General features: G+C 46.0%; 1 protein-coding gene across 2 annotated transcripts in view; it reads right to left on the minus strand.

The window, feature by feature from the left end:
* Positions 1-15,522, minus strand: part of LOC143286052 (b(0,+)-type amino acid transporter 1-like) — a 44,605-nt gene extending 29,083 nt beyond the window's left edge. The window contains exons 1-3 of one of the 2 annotated variants that reach the window (XM_076593589.1): positions 15,393-15,522; positions 14,728-15,117; positions 3,142-3,268 (exon numbers count right to left, since the gene is read on the minus strand). In XM_076593589.1, coding sequence (XP_076449704.1) covers positions 3,142-3,268; positions 14,728-14,781 — 181 coding nt within the window. In that variant the 5' untranslated portion in view covers positions 14,782-15,117; positions 15,393-15,522. Of the gene's footprint in view, positions 1-3,141; positions 3,269-14,727 lie in introns of both variants that reach the window. The other variant, XM_076593590.1, reaches the window with a different exon arrangement.

A 15,522-nucleotide genomic window follows, 5' to 3' on the forward strand; every position in this document is an offset into this window, starting at 1 on the left:
TTTTTTTTGGGGGGGGGTTGTTTTTTGTTCTATTTTTTTGTTGCAACAGACACAAACCTCCGGCACACGGAATACATCAAGGCGTGGTGTTTTAGGGTCAAATCTACCATCCCGTCATTGCTAAACATCTTTCATCCAGATGCCCTTCAAATCAGGACTGCAAGTTCAATTCAAATGTGTTTCAAGCTAGCTACCTTACATTGGATTGCTGTGATTAAATTTTGCAATTTTCATGACAAAAAGTAATTTTCTTCATGGACAGTAAATCTGCACCAGGAATGTGTTGGTGTGAAAATAACCATCTTATTGTTTTATTATGATGAATTAGTTTACCTTCAGTGCAGATCTGACACCATCGTGGAATCAAAGCAAATAATTTTGTTATAGCCGACCGCAAAATGGTCATTTCAGGGCTGATTGCCCGACAGTTCTTAAAACCAGTCAGAGAAAACCTGAACAATGTTAAAAAGGTCAATTAAAATAACGTTTATAAGACCAGGATACAGCACAACAGAACACTTCTTCAACCTCAGGATACTGTGTGAGAGGTACCTACAATGCCAGCAAGACCTCTGCCACGTCTTCAAGGGTTTTAAGAAGGCCTTCTACAGGATCTGGACGAAGCCTTGTGGGCAACTATGATGTTGTACGACATTAACGCCTACCTGATCAAGGTGATCAACGTCTGTATGAAAAGGCCAGCAGCACAGTCTACTTCAATTGCAGGAATTGAGAATGGTTTAAAATAACCGTTGGTGTTAGACAAGGCTGTTTACTATCTCCCATTCTCTTCAACATCTTGCTGGAGAGGACCATGACTGACACACATGAACACCATGAAGAAATAGTCAGTGCCTTGGTGACAGGACAATCACCAGCCTGCATTTTGCCGATGACACTGACGGATTGGCAGGGAATGAAGATGAGCTCGTGAACCCGGCGGAAGGCCTTGACAAAACAAATGCAGTTTATGGCATGAAGATCACCGCAAAGAAGACCAAACTGATGACCAACAACTCTGACGGCATCAGCACCTATATGAGAATCAACGGTGAAATGATGGAAACCGTCCAAAGCTTCAAATACCTCGGAGCATTCGTTTCGGACGAAAGATCCAAGCCAGAAATACTCTCCAGGATATCTCAGACAACAACAGCGCTGACAAAACTGAGGCCCATCTGGAATGACAGCAACATCACGCTCAGCTACAAAGATCAGACTGATGCGCTCCATTGTCATTTCCATATTTCTATATGCATGCAAGACATTTACCTCAACAGCCGAACTAGATAATAAGATGCAGGCCTTAAAGATGAAATGCTTCCGGAAGACTCTTGGCATCACATGCAGATGAAGTGAGCAGAAGAGTCAAGCAAGCTATTGGGCCACATGATGATCTACTGACTACTGTAAAGTAAAAGGAAATTGAAGTGATATGGCCACGTCTCACGTTCATCAGGACTGGCCAAGACCTTCCTACAGGCAACAGTGCAGGGAGCAAGGAGAAGAGGCAGGCAGAATAAGAGATGGGAGGACAACATCTCAGAATGGTCAGGTCTAACCCTGAGTGAGACGTTAGAAGGACAGACAACCGCGAGGGATGGAGGAGGCTGGTTGTGTGGTGCCCCCACGGTCTACGAGACTACGGGATAGATAGATAAAAAGACCAAATAAACGACGTCTCGTTCAGACCACACAGACTTTAAATCGGTTCATGATCATGGTGAATAAGCGTCAAGGTTGGTAAATGTGACTTGAATATTATAAAATGTACTTGTGACTCATGCACAGATACGTCATTATCGTATATGGGCAACACAATTAATAACTGTGACTTAAGCCGATGTCACAACACGGCAAAAACGTGACAACTCCTTTATTTGACTACACTGCAAGAACCATACTGAAAGCAAAACAATTCATCTTTGTGTTTCTTCGGGTTATACACACTATCCAATAAACTATTTGTATAAAAAGCAGAAAAAATAATTATTTTGACCTTGGAATTTGACTTTATTGTGGTTAATTTATGATTTCATGAAAAAAAAACCCAGCTTATCTCACCATGAAATTCTTAATGCGGATCTTTTCAAGCAAATATTCCATCATAAGTTTCAATGATCAGGCACCCAACCAAAGTCACTGAAATCACTGTGCACAGAGATTTGCCAGATTGGCGGACAGGCAGACGGACAAACGTACAAACAGTTGGTCATACTCCAATGGGTGTATGCAAGATTTTGTTGCACACGAACATTTTCAAGACAAAAAAGAATCAGGACACAACCAACAAATGGAGTCGTCTTTCATTACACAGAAGACGGTAAACTAAACAACAGTGTTAAATTCCTTTCATACGTCCGTTGGCAAAAGGGAGACCAGACGGAAATAACTGACACTGGTATACTTAATCTGTCTATGGATTAAACCGTTCCGCCCCATCCACCCCTTTCTCTGTCTTTCTCTTCCGGCCGACCCCAACCACCACCCGGCCACCCCCAACCACCACCCGGCCACCCCCAACCATCACCCCTTGTTCCTGTCCTGTGCGTTTCAGTCAGGTCTGTTTTGCTTGTTCAAAATGTGCACGCCTGACTGAGCGAAAGCACACAATTCTGCGGCACTGTCCATTATGTTTTCCTTGTTACATAGGTGGATTGCTTTTATACGTGGATCTACATCACACACACACACACACACACACACACACACACACACACACACACACACACACACACACACACACACACACACAGAACGTAAGCACGCACACAGCACTCATAAACAAGTACACATACACACGCGCGCACTCGTACGCACACAGACAGACACAGACACGCGTGTGCGCGCTCGCACACACACACACATCTCAAGCTCGCACACCACACTCACACATGCATGCACACATACGCGCGTGCGCGCACGTTCGCAAGCACACGCGCACACACACACCTTCAGAGCGCACTTTTCAAACAGCACTATCGTCCCATTTGCTTAGAATGAAATGGATCCATACACATCATGTTTTAATTGCTACCCTTTGTATCACATACCATAATTGTTCTATTGGTGATCAAATCAAGCATTAAAAGAATTACCTGCAAGCTTATCCAGGACCTGACCATGTCATCCCTCACTCACCAATGATTGTGCCTACAATCAGCGCGATTCCAGACACCAGTCCCACACTTTTCTTCATCTGCACGCCGCCATCTTGCTCTGAGTGAGTGCTGTCCACGTGCACCTGATCATCCTGATTTGGGTCAGTCTGTCAGACACACAGCACGTGATTTGGGTCAGTCTGTCAGACACACAGCACGTGATTTGGGCCAGTCTGTCAGACACACAGCACGTGATTTGGGCCAGTCTGTGAGACACACAGCACGTGATTTGGGCCAGTCTGTCAGACACACAGCACGTGATTTGGGCCAGTCTGTCAGACACACAGCACGTGATTTGGGTCAGTCTGTCAGACACACAGCACGTGATTTGGGCCAGTCTGTCAGACACACAGCACGTGATTTGGGCCAGTCTGTCAGACACACAGCACGTGATTTGGGTCAGTCTGTCAGACACACAGCACGTGATTTGGGCCAGTCTGTCAGACACACATCACGTGATTTGGGCTAGTCTGTCAGACACACAGCACGTGATTTGGGCCAGTCTGTCAGACACACATCACGTGATTTGGGTCAGTCTGTCAGACACACAGCACGTGATTTGGGCCAGTCTGTCAGACAAAGCACGTGATTTGGGTCAGTCTGTCAGACACACAGCACGTGATTTGGATCAGTCTGTCAGACACACAGCACGTGATTTGGGCTAGTCTGTCAGACACACAGCACGTGATTTGGGCTAGTCTGTCAGACACACAGCACGTGATTTGGGCTAGTCTGTCAGACACACAGCACGTGATTTGGGCTAGTCTGTCAGACACACAGCACGTGATTTGGGCTAGTCTGTCAGACACACAGCACGTGATTTGGGCTAGTCTGTCAGACACACATCACGTGATTTGGGCTAGTCTGTCAGACACACAGCACGTGATTTGGGTCAGTCTGTCAGACAAAGCACGTGATTTGGGTCAGTCTGTCAGACAAAGCACGTGATTTGGGTCAGTCTGTCAGACAAAGCACGTGATTTGGGTCAGTCTGTCAGACACACAGCACGTGATTTGGGCCAGTCTGTCAGACACACAGCACGTGATTTGGGTCAGTCTGTCAGACACACAGCACGTGATTTGGGTCAGTCTGTCAGACACACAGCACGTGATTTGGGTCAGTCTGTCAGACACACAGCACGTGATTTGGGTCAGTCTGTCCGACACACAGCACGTGATTTGGGTCAGTCTGTCAGACACACAGCACGTGATTTGGGTCAGTCTGTCAGACACACAGCACGTGATTTGGGTCAGTCTGTCAGACACACAGCACGTGATTTGGGTCAGTCTGTCAGACACACAGCACGTGATTTGGATCAGTCTGTCAGACACACAGCACGTGATTTGGGTCAGTCTGTCAGACACACAGCACGTGATTTGGGTCAGTCTGTCAGACACACAGCACGTGATTTGGGCCAGTCTTTCAATCTTGCAAACACATAATACATGACGTGACTATTATCAGTCGTTCAGCTTGGAGAGATGCTGTGTTTTTGCCCTGTGGTGCAGTCAGTGTTCGTCGTGTCGTGTCGTGTCGTGTCGTGTCGTGTCGTGTCGGTGTCGTGTCGGTGTCGTGTCGTGTCGTGTGGTGTGGTGTGGTGTGGTGTGGTGTGGTGTCGGTGTCGTGTCGTGTCGTGTCGTGTCGTGTCGGTGTCGTGTGTCGTGTCGTGTGGTGTGGTGTGGTGTGGTGTGGTGTCGTGTCGTGTCCGTGTCCGTGCCCGTGTCGTGTCGGTGTCGTGTCGGTGTCGCCCACTGGGAAAAGGATCAGGCGACAACGTGGAAACCCATCAAACAATTATATCAAACTTAAAGGAACAGTACATTCAGAGGTCATCAGGGACGAAGGCATGGTTGGCTGGGTGGTTTGGGAGTGGAGGTGCAGGGTGTTGGTGTTCTTTTTTTTTTTCTTTTTTTTTTTTTTACTGAGGCAATTAGCCACAAAACGTACAGACGTCTTAACCGTATTTCTCTGTAGGTCGTTAACTGCAGTCATCTTCACGAAAGTGTCAACTGAAGGTCGCTACCACACAAAGGGCATGCCTGAGATATCTTTTTCACACGGGTTGCGTTTCCATCTTTCCTCCTTTCCTTCCTTTCTTTCCTATTTTTTTCTTTTTTTTTTTTCTTTCGTTTTCTTTCATTCCTTCTTTTCCCCCAAGCTGGTTGTAATCCACAGGTGGTGGACCGTTGTTGTCAACAAGCCAGGTCGTCTTCATGGCCCGTTGTTTGTGTGTGCGTGCGGTGTGTATGTATAATGTGTTTTCGTGTGTGTGTGTGTGTGTGTGTGTGTGTGTGTGTGTGTGTGTGTGTGTGTGTGTTCGTGTGTCATTTTGTATAAGTTGTATATGTGTGCGCATCTTTCCGTTTTATCAGCTCCCAAGTTCTGTTACACCCCTCAGTCCTCCGGCCCGCTTAACAACATTTAAAAAAATCTACTTTTTAAAATTTGCCGCTAAACGTACATTTTAATATATGTTATTCTACCCGTCAGTGAAGTTTGATACTGAAACTTCCCCGACCCTACTCCCATAAACACGTGCGGGCTTAATGGGCACACACACACACACACACACACACACACACACACACACACACACACACACACACACACACACACACACACACTATTAATTATATCAAAATAACCTCTGCTTTCTTCCGTATAAAACTTGATGCGCTGAAGACAAAGTATAGTAAAAATGTTACATGCATCGAGCGGTTCAGCTTGCATCATTGTTTGTTTCACTGTCAGCAATTACGTACCTTCTTGCCCAAGTATTTCAAAGAGAATAACTATTCTGCAGATAATTTTTGGAAAGTTATTTCTTACGAGGTTCTTATGGTCGAACTTTCACAGGCATTAGTTCATAGCGCTATTTCTACATTCCTTTAATGTACTTCAGAATTATGTTAATGGTTTCTGATTATTATTATCATTATTGAATTGTTACTGTTAAATGTAATTGCATGTTATTTATGCATTTTTGGTAGTTTTCTAACCTTTTCTGTTTTCCTCTTCCCTCTCTCCTCCACCGCCCACCGTGTGTGTGTGTGTGTGTGTGTGTGTGTGTGTGTGTGTGTGTGTGTGTGTTTAGTTCTGGCAATGATCGGTGTACCCCACCCCAACCGCCTCCAGAAGACGCACTGTATCGGTTACAGCGTGGAGCTCTGTGCAGTTCGCCCTGGCTGCATGATGTCCCGTGTTCAGTACAAGGTGAATGAAAGTGGGTGGGAAGGTCGGAGAGAAGAGAGAGGGAAGGGGAGTGGGCAGAGACCGAGAAGGAAGAAACAGAAGACCACACACACACACACACACACACACACACACTTGCATACGCTCGCATGTCTAAGAGAGACAGACAGACAGACAGACAGATCGAGACAGAGACAGAGAGACGGACTGTGACAGCCAAGATAGAAATAGAGAGGCACAAACGTAAATCAGGGAGACGGAATTGTATATAATAATATGTTGTCAACACACACTATGTTGTTTCCTTCACTGGCCAGGTTTCCAATGTGGGTGGAAAAGACAGAGCGCGGTGTGATGTTTCCACACTACACAGTGCTCACGCTGCATCAACACTCAATTCATTAGGTAAACACTTTCCGCGGACGGTTTTTGTTTGTTTTGTTTTTCTATCAACCAGTGCGGACTTTATCCTGATCGGCTCAACTTCATTCTGAACATCGTTGTCCGTACAACCGCCACCACTTCTACTACTACTACAACCACCACCACCACTACTCCTGCTGATAGTGCTGCTGCTGCTGCTGATGATGATGATTATGACAATGACGATGATGATCATGTGATGATGATGATGATGATGATGATGACGATGATGGTGATGATGATTCTACTGCTTCTTTTGCTGCAAGACTATGACAACTCGACCATCTTGTAGTGGTGGTGGTGGTGGTAGTTGGTGGGGGGTTGTGGCTATGGTGGTAGTGGGTTTGTTTTTTTTGTTTGTTTTTTTGTGTGTTTTTTTTTCTTTCTTCCTTTTTATCAACTAACAAGAGTTTCTGAACTGAAACATTCAAAATGACAGCATCAGATCTCACTGCGCGATTCCTGCTTCCAACGACTGTCATCCATACCAGACAACAATAACAACAACAAAAATAATGGGGGCAATACCCAGCATGCAAACTCTGCTTTCAAGACAACGTGACACACCTTGACTTTCTCACAACCAGAGGCGATGAACGAGCAGTGCACAGTACAGACGTCATGAGTGTCAAACAAGAAACTACATCAGGCATGCCAAGAGCAGCCAACCTCTTGTGGGCCGTGTTCCTGACAGAGCACTTCCCTTCGACATGTGCAGTGACCCCATCAATCACATGCATCGGAACAGTCTTCTGTCTCTCGCTCACTGATTTTTGTATTTGTTATCAGTTGCATTCAGAATCTAAAAAGCTACACAGCAGTGGTGAAATAAATAACCCTTTCTGGATCCGATGCACGCGTTTGAAAAGGAACAGTATCCCCCCCTCCCTCCCCCAACCCCCCTCTTCCTGGCAAGTGATATGGAGACAAAACAATCCTACTAGTATTTGGCATCAGCCAGTCTGTTCCGGCCAGGAGGCGAACAGTTGCACAGCATCATTGCCACACGACTTCTCAGTAAAGTTCTCATGAAGGAAAATCGCTATTGGGCGTAAACACACACGCGCGCCCCGCACGCACACACTAACACACACGCCCCGCACACACACACACACACACACACACACACATCAAAACACAACCCAACACAACACCACACACGCGCGCGCGTTCATCTCATGTTGGGAGAGGGAGCACGGAAGTGTGGGTCAGCAGTCATATGTACGACCCTAGACCTCCTCCACTGTCACGATCCACATACGGATGATTCAACTTCAAGTTTCTGCCATGTTATAACACATACCTTGTACCTTTTAGTTTTTGTTTTTGTTGTGTCTATAAATCCTTTATTGATGGTTTTCATGAAAATAGATAATTATTCTGGTTCTTCTTCAGATTCACACATATTTACACATCCACACACCCAAACATTCACACACACGCGCGCGCGCGTGCGCGCGCGTTTGCTTGTATTCTCGATTGCACACTTGCTTGAAACTATCCTGTAACTGATTTCAGTATCATCGATGTGGACGAAGGAGGGAGGGGAGGGGGGACCTGACGAGTGAACGTACCATACATAGAACACATTTCAGACTGTTTTCTTCTTTCCATTTGGCTTGTTCTGGTGTGAACTGAACTGGCCCGTGCTAACTATCTGAATGGATGATCAAAGGAAGGCATAAATGAACAAGAAAAGAAGCGAATGAATGAAGGAATTAGTGTTATGCAACATCAGCATGTAGTCAAATTAACAACTTCATAGCTGTTCAGATCAAACACGTCCTCCAACTGTAGCCGCCCCCACGTGCACCATTCTTGTGGTCCCTCCCTGTTGTCCACATCACCTCTCATTAGCCAGTTTGAGGAACAACCGTCGGTAAAGGGTCAATGATTTGGACAGGATCCCAAATCTACTGCGAAGTACACAGATGTTGCACGTGCACATCCAGGCTGTAAGAAGATACAGAGGGAGGGTGGGGGGAAACTACGTCTGTTTTTTGTGATCTTCAAAGTTCCTTCACAACCACAGGCTTTGGAAGACAAATCCGAGCTGCTGCTCTCTGGTTGATACAATAATGATACGGGGTTTTGTTGAGCGCGGTATGCCTCTCCTTTCGCCGCGCTTTACATTGTAGTGTGAAACGACGTAAAAAATAAATAAGTAAATGTGTGTGTGTGTGTGTGTGTGTGTGTGTGTGTGTGTGTGTGTCTGCATTTGTTTTTTCTCTCCTCTCTTGCCCAAACATCACACACACACGCACGCACGCACGCACGCACACACACACACATCGACACATCAACACACACACATCAACACACACAAACACGCACGCACGCCCGCACACACACACACACACACACGCACGCACGCACACACACATACACACGTGCGCGCGCGCGCATCAACACACACAAACACACATACGTACGAATACGCATACACACACGCGCGCTCGCGCGTGCGCGAACGAACGAACGAACAAGGGGAAACGAAGACAGACCAAGGGGGGAGGAGTGGGGTAGGGGGTCATAGCAGATAGACCGAGATGCAGAGATCAATACGCGATGGCCTGAATATTCCACGTCAATATCCTTTTCCGGCAAGTATACCAACTGCGCACATCTGAACTGAGGGGAGGGGAGAGAGGGGGAAAGGGGGTCGGGGGGACATTTCTAACAACATTCTGCTGACGATGACCAACAATCACGATGAGGATGGAGATGACAGTGTTTATCATCATCATCGTTGTCGACATCGTTGTCAACATCATCATCACTACTATGACCACCATTTTCATCATCAGGGTCCCATGAAACAAACATAATGGAATGCACACAATATTCTGAGATGCAGGCCTGCAAAACATGTGTTCACGTTGCATTCTGTTGACACTATTGTGTATTGTATTCCATGTGGGGCGTGAACACGGCAAACTATCCGTTGACTGTTCCAGTGGTTGGCCATCGTTTCACTTTGATGTGTTGTTGACGGCAACATCACCAGAAAATCCGCGTGCGCCGAACGACACTGCATTAAATAAAATTCAAAGAAAACGTTTGGCGCTTTATGAAACCAGAGAACCAACAGAAACTGGCTTGTCTAGTTTTCCAGAACTGACAGACCGACCAATATTTGCGTGGGTTGTCTTTCTGAAAATGTGTGTGTGTGTGTGTGTGTGTGTGCGCACACGCGAGTGTGTGCAAGTGTGTGTGTGTATGCGTGCACGCATGTGTATGTGTGTGCGTGCGTGCGATTGCAAGCAAGCGCGTGTGTGTACTCTCTCGTGAGTCGAGGACAAACTGGGACTCTTCAAGCCAGAAGCAGAACGGTCCTGAAATGCGGAGAAGAGGAAGACAAAGGGAAAGACGATGTGAGGTTGGTGACTGCGGAGATTACGGGAAGACGTGTCGTGAAGTGCCGAGTCCCAGCAAAGGACTTCTAAAAAGAACTCAAGGAGACAAAACAAAAGACTCATCATGTAGAAAAACATGATCCGATTTACGGCCATTACACTGCATCGTCAACTTGCAAAGTCTCTCTCTCTCAATCTCTCTCTCTCTCTCTTGAATTTGTGTTCAGTTTAATTATTGTGTTCTCCGCACTTTATGCTATAATGTATTATGAACTGTTCACATACCCCTTCATTAGGGACCATGGCCTGAAATGAATAAATCATTCGTATCTGAAGTACGTGTCATTCGTTGGTTTGAACGTTCCATACACTCTGGGTTTGAGTTGTTGCTCAGAGCAATGGAAGGCTGTATAAAAAATAAAACGAAAATCGAGCGACAGAAGAGAGGCTGAGACAGGGGAAGACCGAAAGAGAAAACACGGGGACACTGCCGAGAGACAGAAGGTATAGAGAGACAGAAGGTAGAGAGACAGAAGGTAGAGAGACAGAAGAGAGAGACAGAAGAGAGAGACAGATGGTAGAGAGACAGAAGGTAGAGAGACAGAAGGTAGAGAGACAGAAGAGAGAGACAGAAGGTAGAGAGACAGAAGAGAGAGACAGAAGGTAGAGAGACAGAAGGTAGAGAGACAGAAGAGAGAGAGACAGAAGGTAGAGAGATAGAAGAGAGAGACAGAAGGTAGAGAGACAGAAAGTAGAGAAACAGAAGAGAGAGACAAAAGAGAGAGACAGAAGGTAGAGAGACAGAAGAGAGAGACAGAAGGTAGAGAGATAGAAGAGAAAGACAGAAGGTAGAGAGACAGAAGAGAAAGACAGAACGTAGAGAGACAGAAGGTATAGAGACAGAAGGTAGAGAGACAGAAGAGAGAGACAGAAGGTAGAGAGACAGAAGGTATAGGGAGACAGAAGGTAGAGAGACAGAAGGTAGAGAGACAGAAGAGAGAGAGAGACAGAAGAGAGAGACAGAAGGTAGAGAGATAGAAGAGAGAGACAGAAGGTAGATAGACAGAAGAGAGACAGAAGGTAGAGAGACAGAAGGTATAGAGAGACAGAAGGTAGAGAGACAGAAGGTAGAGAGACAGAAGAGAGAGACAGAAGAGAGAGACAGATGGTAGAGAGACAGAAGGTAGAGAGACAGAAGGTAGAGAGACAGAAGAGAGAGACAGAAGGTAGAGAGACAGAAGAGAGAGACAGAAGGTAGAGAGACAGAAGGTAGAGAGACAGAAGAGAGAGAGACAGAAGGTAGAGAGATAGAAGAGAGAGACAGAAGGTAGAGAGACAGAAAGTAGAGAAACAGAAGAGAGAGACAAAAGAGAGAGACAGAAGGTAGAGAGACAGAAGAGAGAGACAGAAGGTAGAGAGACAGAAGAGAGAGACAGAAGGTAGAGAGACAGAAGGTAGAGAGACAGAAGAGAGAGACAGAAGGTAGAGAGACAGAAGGTAGAGAGACAGAAGGTAGAGACAGAAGAGAGAGACAGAAGAGAGAGACAGAAGAGAGAGACAGAAGGTAGAGAGACAGAAGAGAGAGACAGAAGAGAGAGACAGAAGAGAAAGACAGAACGTAGAGAGACAGAAGGTATAGAGACAGAAGGTAGAGAGACAGAAGAGAGAGACAGAAGGTAGAGAGACAGAAGGTATAGGGAGACAGAAGGTAGAGAGACAGAAGGTAGAGAGACAGAAGAGAGAGAGAGACAGAAGAGAGAGACAGAAGGTAGAGAGATAGAAGAGAGAGACAGAAGGTAGATAGACAGAAGAGAGACAGAAGGTAGAGAGACAGAAGGTATAGAGAGACAGAAGGTAGAGAGACAGAAGGTAGAGAGACAGAAGAGAGAGACAGAAGGTAGAGAGACAGAAGGTAGAGAGACAGAAGGTAGAGAGACAGAAGGTAGAGACAGAAGAGAGAGACAGAAGGTAGAGAGACAGAAGGTAGAGAGACAGAAGGTAGAGAGACAGAAGAGAGAGACAGAAGGTAGAGAGACAGAAGGTAGAGAGACAGAAGGTAGAGACAGAAGAGAGAGACAGAAGAGAGAGACAGAAGAGAGAGACAGAAGAGAGAGACAGAAGGTAGAGAGACAGAAGAGAGAGACAGAAGAGAGAGACAGAAGAGAGAGACAGAAGAGAGAGAGACAGAAGAGAGAGACAGAAGAGAGAGACAGAAGGTAGAGAGACAGAAGAGAGAGACAGAAGAGAGAGACAGAAGAGAGAGACAGAAGGTAGAGAGACAGAAGAGAGAGACAGAAGAGAGAGACAGAAGGTAGAGAGACAGAAGAGAGAGACAGAAGGTAGAGAGACAGAAGGTAGAGAGACAGAAGGTAGAGACAGAAGGTAGAGAGACAGAAGAGAGAGACAGAAGGTAGAGAGACAGAAGGTAGAGAGACAGAAGGTAGAGAGACAGAAGAGAGAGACAGAAGGTAGAGAGACAGAAGGTAGAGAGACAGAAGAGAGAGACAGAAGGTAGAGAGACAGAAGGTAGAGAGACAGAAGGTAGAGACAGAAGAGAGAGACAGAAGAGAGAGACAGAAGAGAGAGACAGAAGGTAGAGAGACAGAAGAGAGAGACAGAAGAGAGAGACAGAAGAGAGAGACAGAAGGTAGAGAGACAGAAGGTAGAGAGACAGAAGAGAGAGACAGAAGGTAGAGAGACAGAAGGTAGAGAGACAGAAGGTAGAGACAGAAGAGAGAGACAGAAGAGAGAGACAGAAGGTAGAGAGACAGAAGAGAGAGACAGAAGAGAGAGACAGAAGGTAGAGAGACAGAAGAGAGAGACAGAAGAGAGAGACAGAAGGTAGAGAGACAGAAGAGAGAGACAGAAGAGAGAGACAGAAGAGAGAGACAGAAGGTAGAGAGACAGAAGAGAGAGACAGAAGAGAGAGACAGAAGAGAGAGACAGAAGGTAGAGAGACAGAAGAGAGAGACAGAAGGTAGAGAGACAGAAGGTAGAGACAGAAGAGAGAGACAGAAGAGAGAGACAGAAGGTAGAGAGACAGAAGAGAGAGACAGAAGAGAGAGAGACAGAAGAGAGAGACAGAAGGTAGAGAGACAGAAGAGAGAGACAGAAGAGAGAGACAGAAGAGAGAGACAGAAGGTAGAGAGACAGAAGGTAGAGAGACAGAAGAGAGAGACAGAAGGTAGAGAGACAGAAGGTAGAGAGACAGAAGGTAGAGACAGAAGAGAGAGACAGAAGAGAGAGACAGAAGAGAGAGACAGAAGGTAGAGAGACAGAAGAGAGAGACAGAAGAGAGAGACAGAAGGTAGAGAGACAGAAGAGAGAGACAGAAGAGAGAGACAGAAGGTAGAGAGACAGAAGAGAGAGACAGAAGAGAGAGACAGAAGAGAGAGACAGAAGGTAGAGAGACAGAAGGTAGAGACAGAAGAGAGAGACAGAAGAGAGAGACAGAAGGTAGAGAGACAGAAGAGAGAGACAGAAGGTAGAGAGACAGAAGGTAGAGACAGAAGAGAGAGACAGAAGAGAGAGACAGAAGGTAGAGAGACAGAAGAGAGAGACAGAAGAGAGAGAGAGACAGAAGAGAGAGACAGAAGGTAGAGAGACAGAAGAGAGAGACAGAAGGTAGAGAGACAAAAGGTAGAGAGACAGAAGAGAGAGACAGAAGGTAGATAGACAGGAGAGAGAGACAGAAGAGAGAGACAGAAGGTAGAGAGACAGAAGAGAGAGACAGAAGAGAGAGACAGAAGGTAGAGAGACAGAAGAGAGAGACAGAAGGTAGAGAGACAGAAGAGAGAGACAGAAGAGAGAGACAGAAGGTAGAGAGACAGAAGGTAGAGAGACAGAAGAGAGAGACAGAAGAGAGAGACAGAAGGTAGAGAGACAGAAGGTAGAGACAGAAGAGAGAGACAGAAGGTAGAGAGATAGAAGCTAGGGAGACAGAAGAGAGAGACAGAAGGTAGAGAGACAGAAGGTAGAGAGACAGAAGGTAGAGAGACAGAAGGTAGACAGAAGGTAGAGAGACAAAAGGTAGAGAGACAGAAGGTAGAGACAGAAGAGAGAGACAGAAGGTAGAGACAGAAGGTAGAGAGATAGAAGCTAGAGAGACAGAAGAGAGAGACAGAAGGTAGAGAGACAGAAGGTAGAAAGACAGAAGGTAGAGAGACGGAAGGTAGAAAGACAGAAGCTAGAGAGACAGAAGGTAGAGAGACAGAAGGTAGAGAGACAGAAGGTAGAGAGACAGAAAACAAGGCGGTGGGGTGGACCGAACAATGTCTAGCTGACGAATGATTAAACTGATTATCTACATTTTACAATCTTTCCGTTGCAAATGCAAAACAACCCAGAAATTATGGAGTCAGTACCACTCATAGTACTACGGAATGGGGCGTTATAAAAAGCCGAGCTGAACCAAGATAATGACAGCAAAAGCAAAGGAAACAGTGACTGAGAGAGAGAGAGAGAGAGAGAGAGAGAGAGAGAGAGAGAGAGAGAGAGAGAGAGAGTGAGTTAATATATATATATTTTTTTTTTATATAGCAAACCCAGTTCTGGTTTCATTCAAACAGCAGAAACCAGTACAAATGCAGACTTACACTGGGATCAGCCCGGAGCGGTGATGAATCCCCCACTCCTGTCCCCTGCTTCATGCTGTCGGAACTAATCGCTCAGGACTCAGCTTGTCACTCAGCGAGCTGGTCAACACTCGATCTCCAAAAGGAGGTGAAAGTATTCCGAATCGTTAAAAACCTGGAAGGTGATGCAGTTCATCCATCCATGATCACTCAGCTCTGAAGTTAGTTACTCAGCCATGATTCCCTTCTTCAGTACTACCATTAACTTAACGTAGGACGATAAACTTTTCGACAAACGATGTGACTGTTGTCATTACTGGAATCCAGTGGACAGTTATGTTGCAGGTTGCTGTCACACCACGTGTTTTACACGGCTCACCCACTGACGGCGACACTCACTATGAATGAAAGCTGTGAAACACGTTCCCCTCAATGAGCATTGACCTCTTCCACATGCCTCACCTGGCCAGCCAGCCAGCCAGCCGTCTAACACACACACACACACACACACACACACACACACACACACACATTCTGGGAGAAAAATATCAGTGTAAAAAAACAAAGTGTCCACGGAGATTTCCTATGCCTATAAACAAATAAATATTTATATGTCAATAAATAAGCAGAAAGCAAACGAAAAGAAGCACTAGGTGCAAACAGTGATGAGGATGGTGAGGTCCCACCACTCCATTCTCGCGTGCGACGCTGTGCTTCACAGACTTAAGCCTACAGTGCACGGCAGAGGGCATGACGTGCTGCACACTGCGGGCTGTGTGACGAGGAAGTCATTGTAGAGAACCAACCTGTCTGTCA

Source organism: Babylonia areolata, chromosome 9 (assembly GCF_041734735.1).
Source record: "Babylonia areolata isolate BAREFJ2019XMU chromosome 9, ASM4173473v1, whole genome shotgun sequence".
Taxonomy (NCBI): domain Eukaryota; kingdom Metazoa; phylum Mollusca; class Gastropoda; order Neogastropoda; family Buccinidae; genus Babylonia; species Babylonia areolata.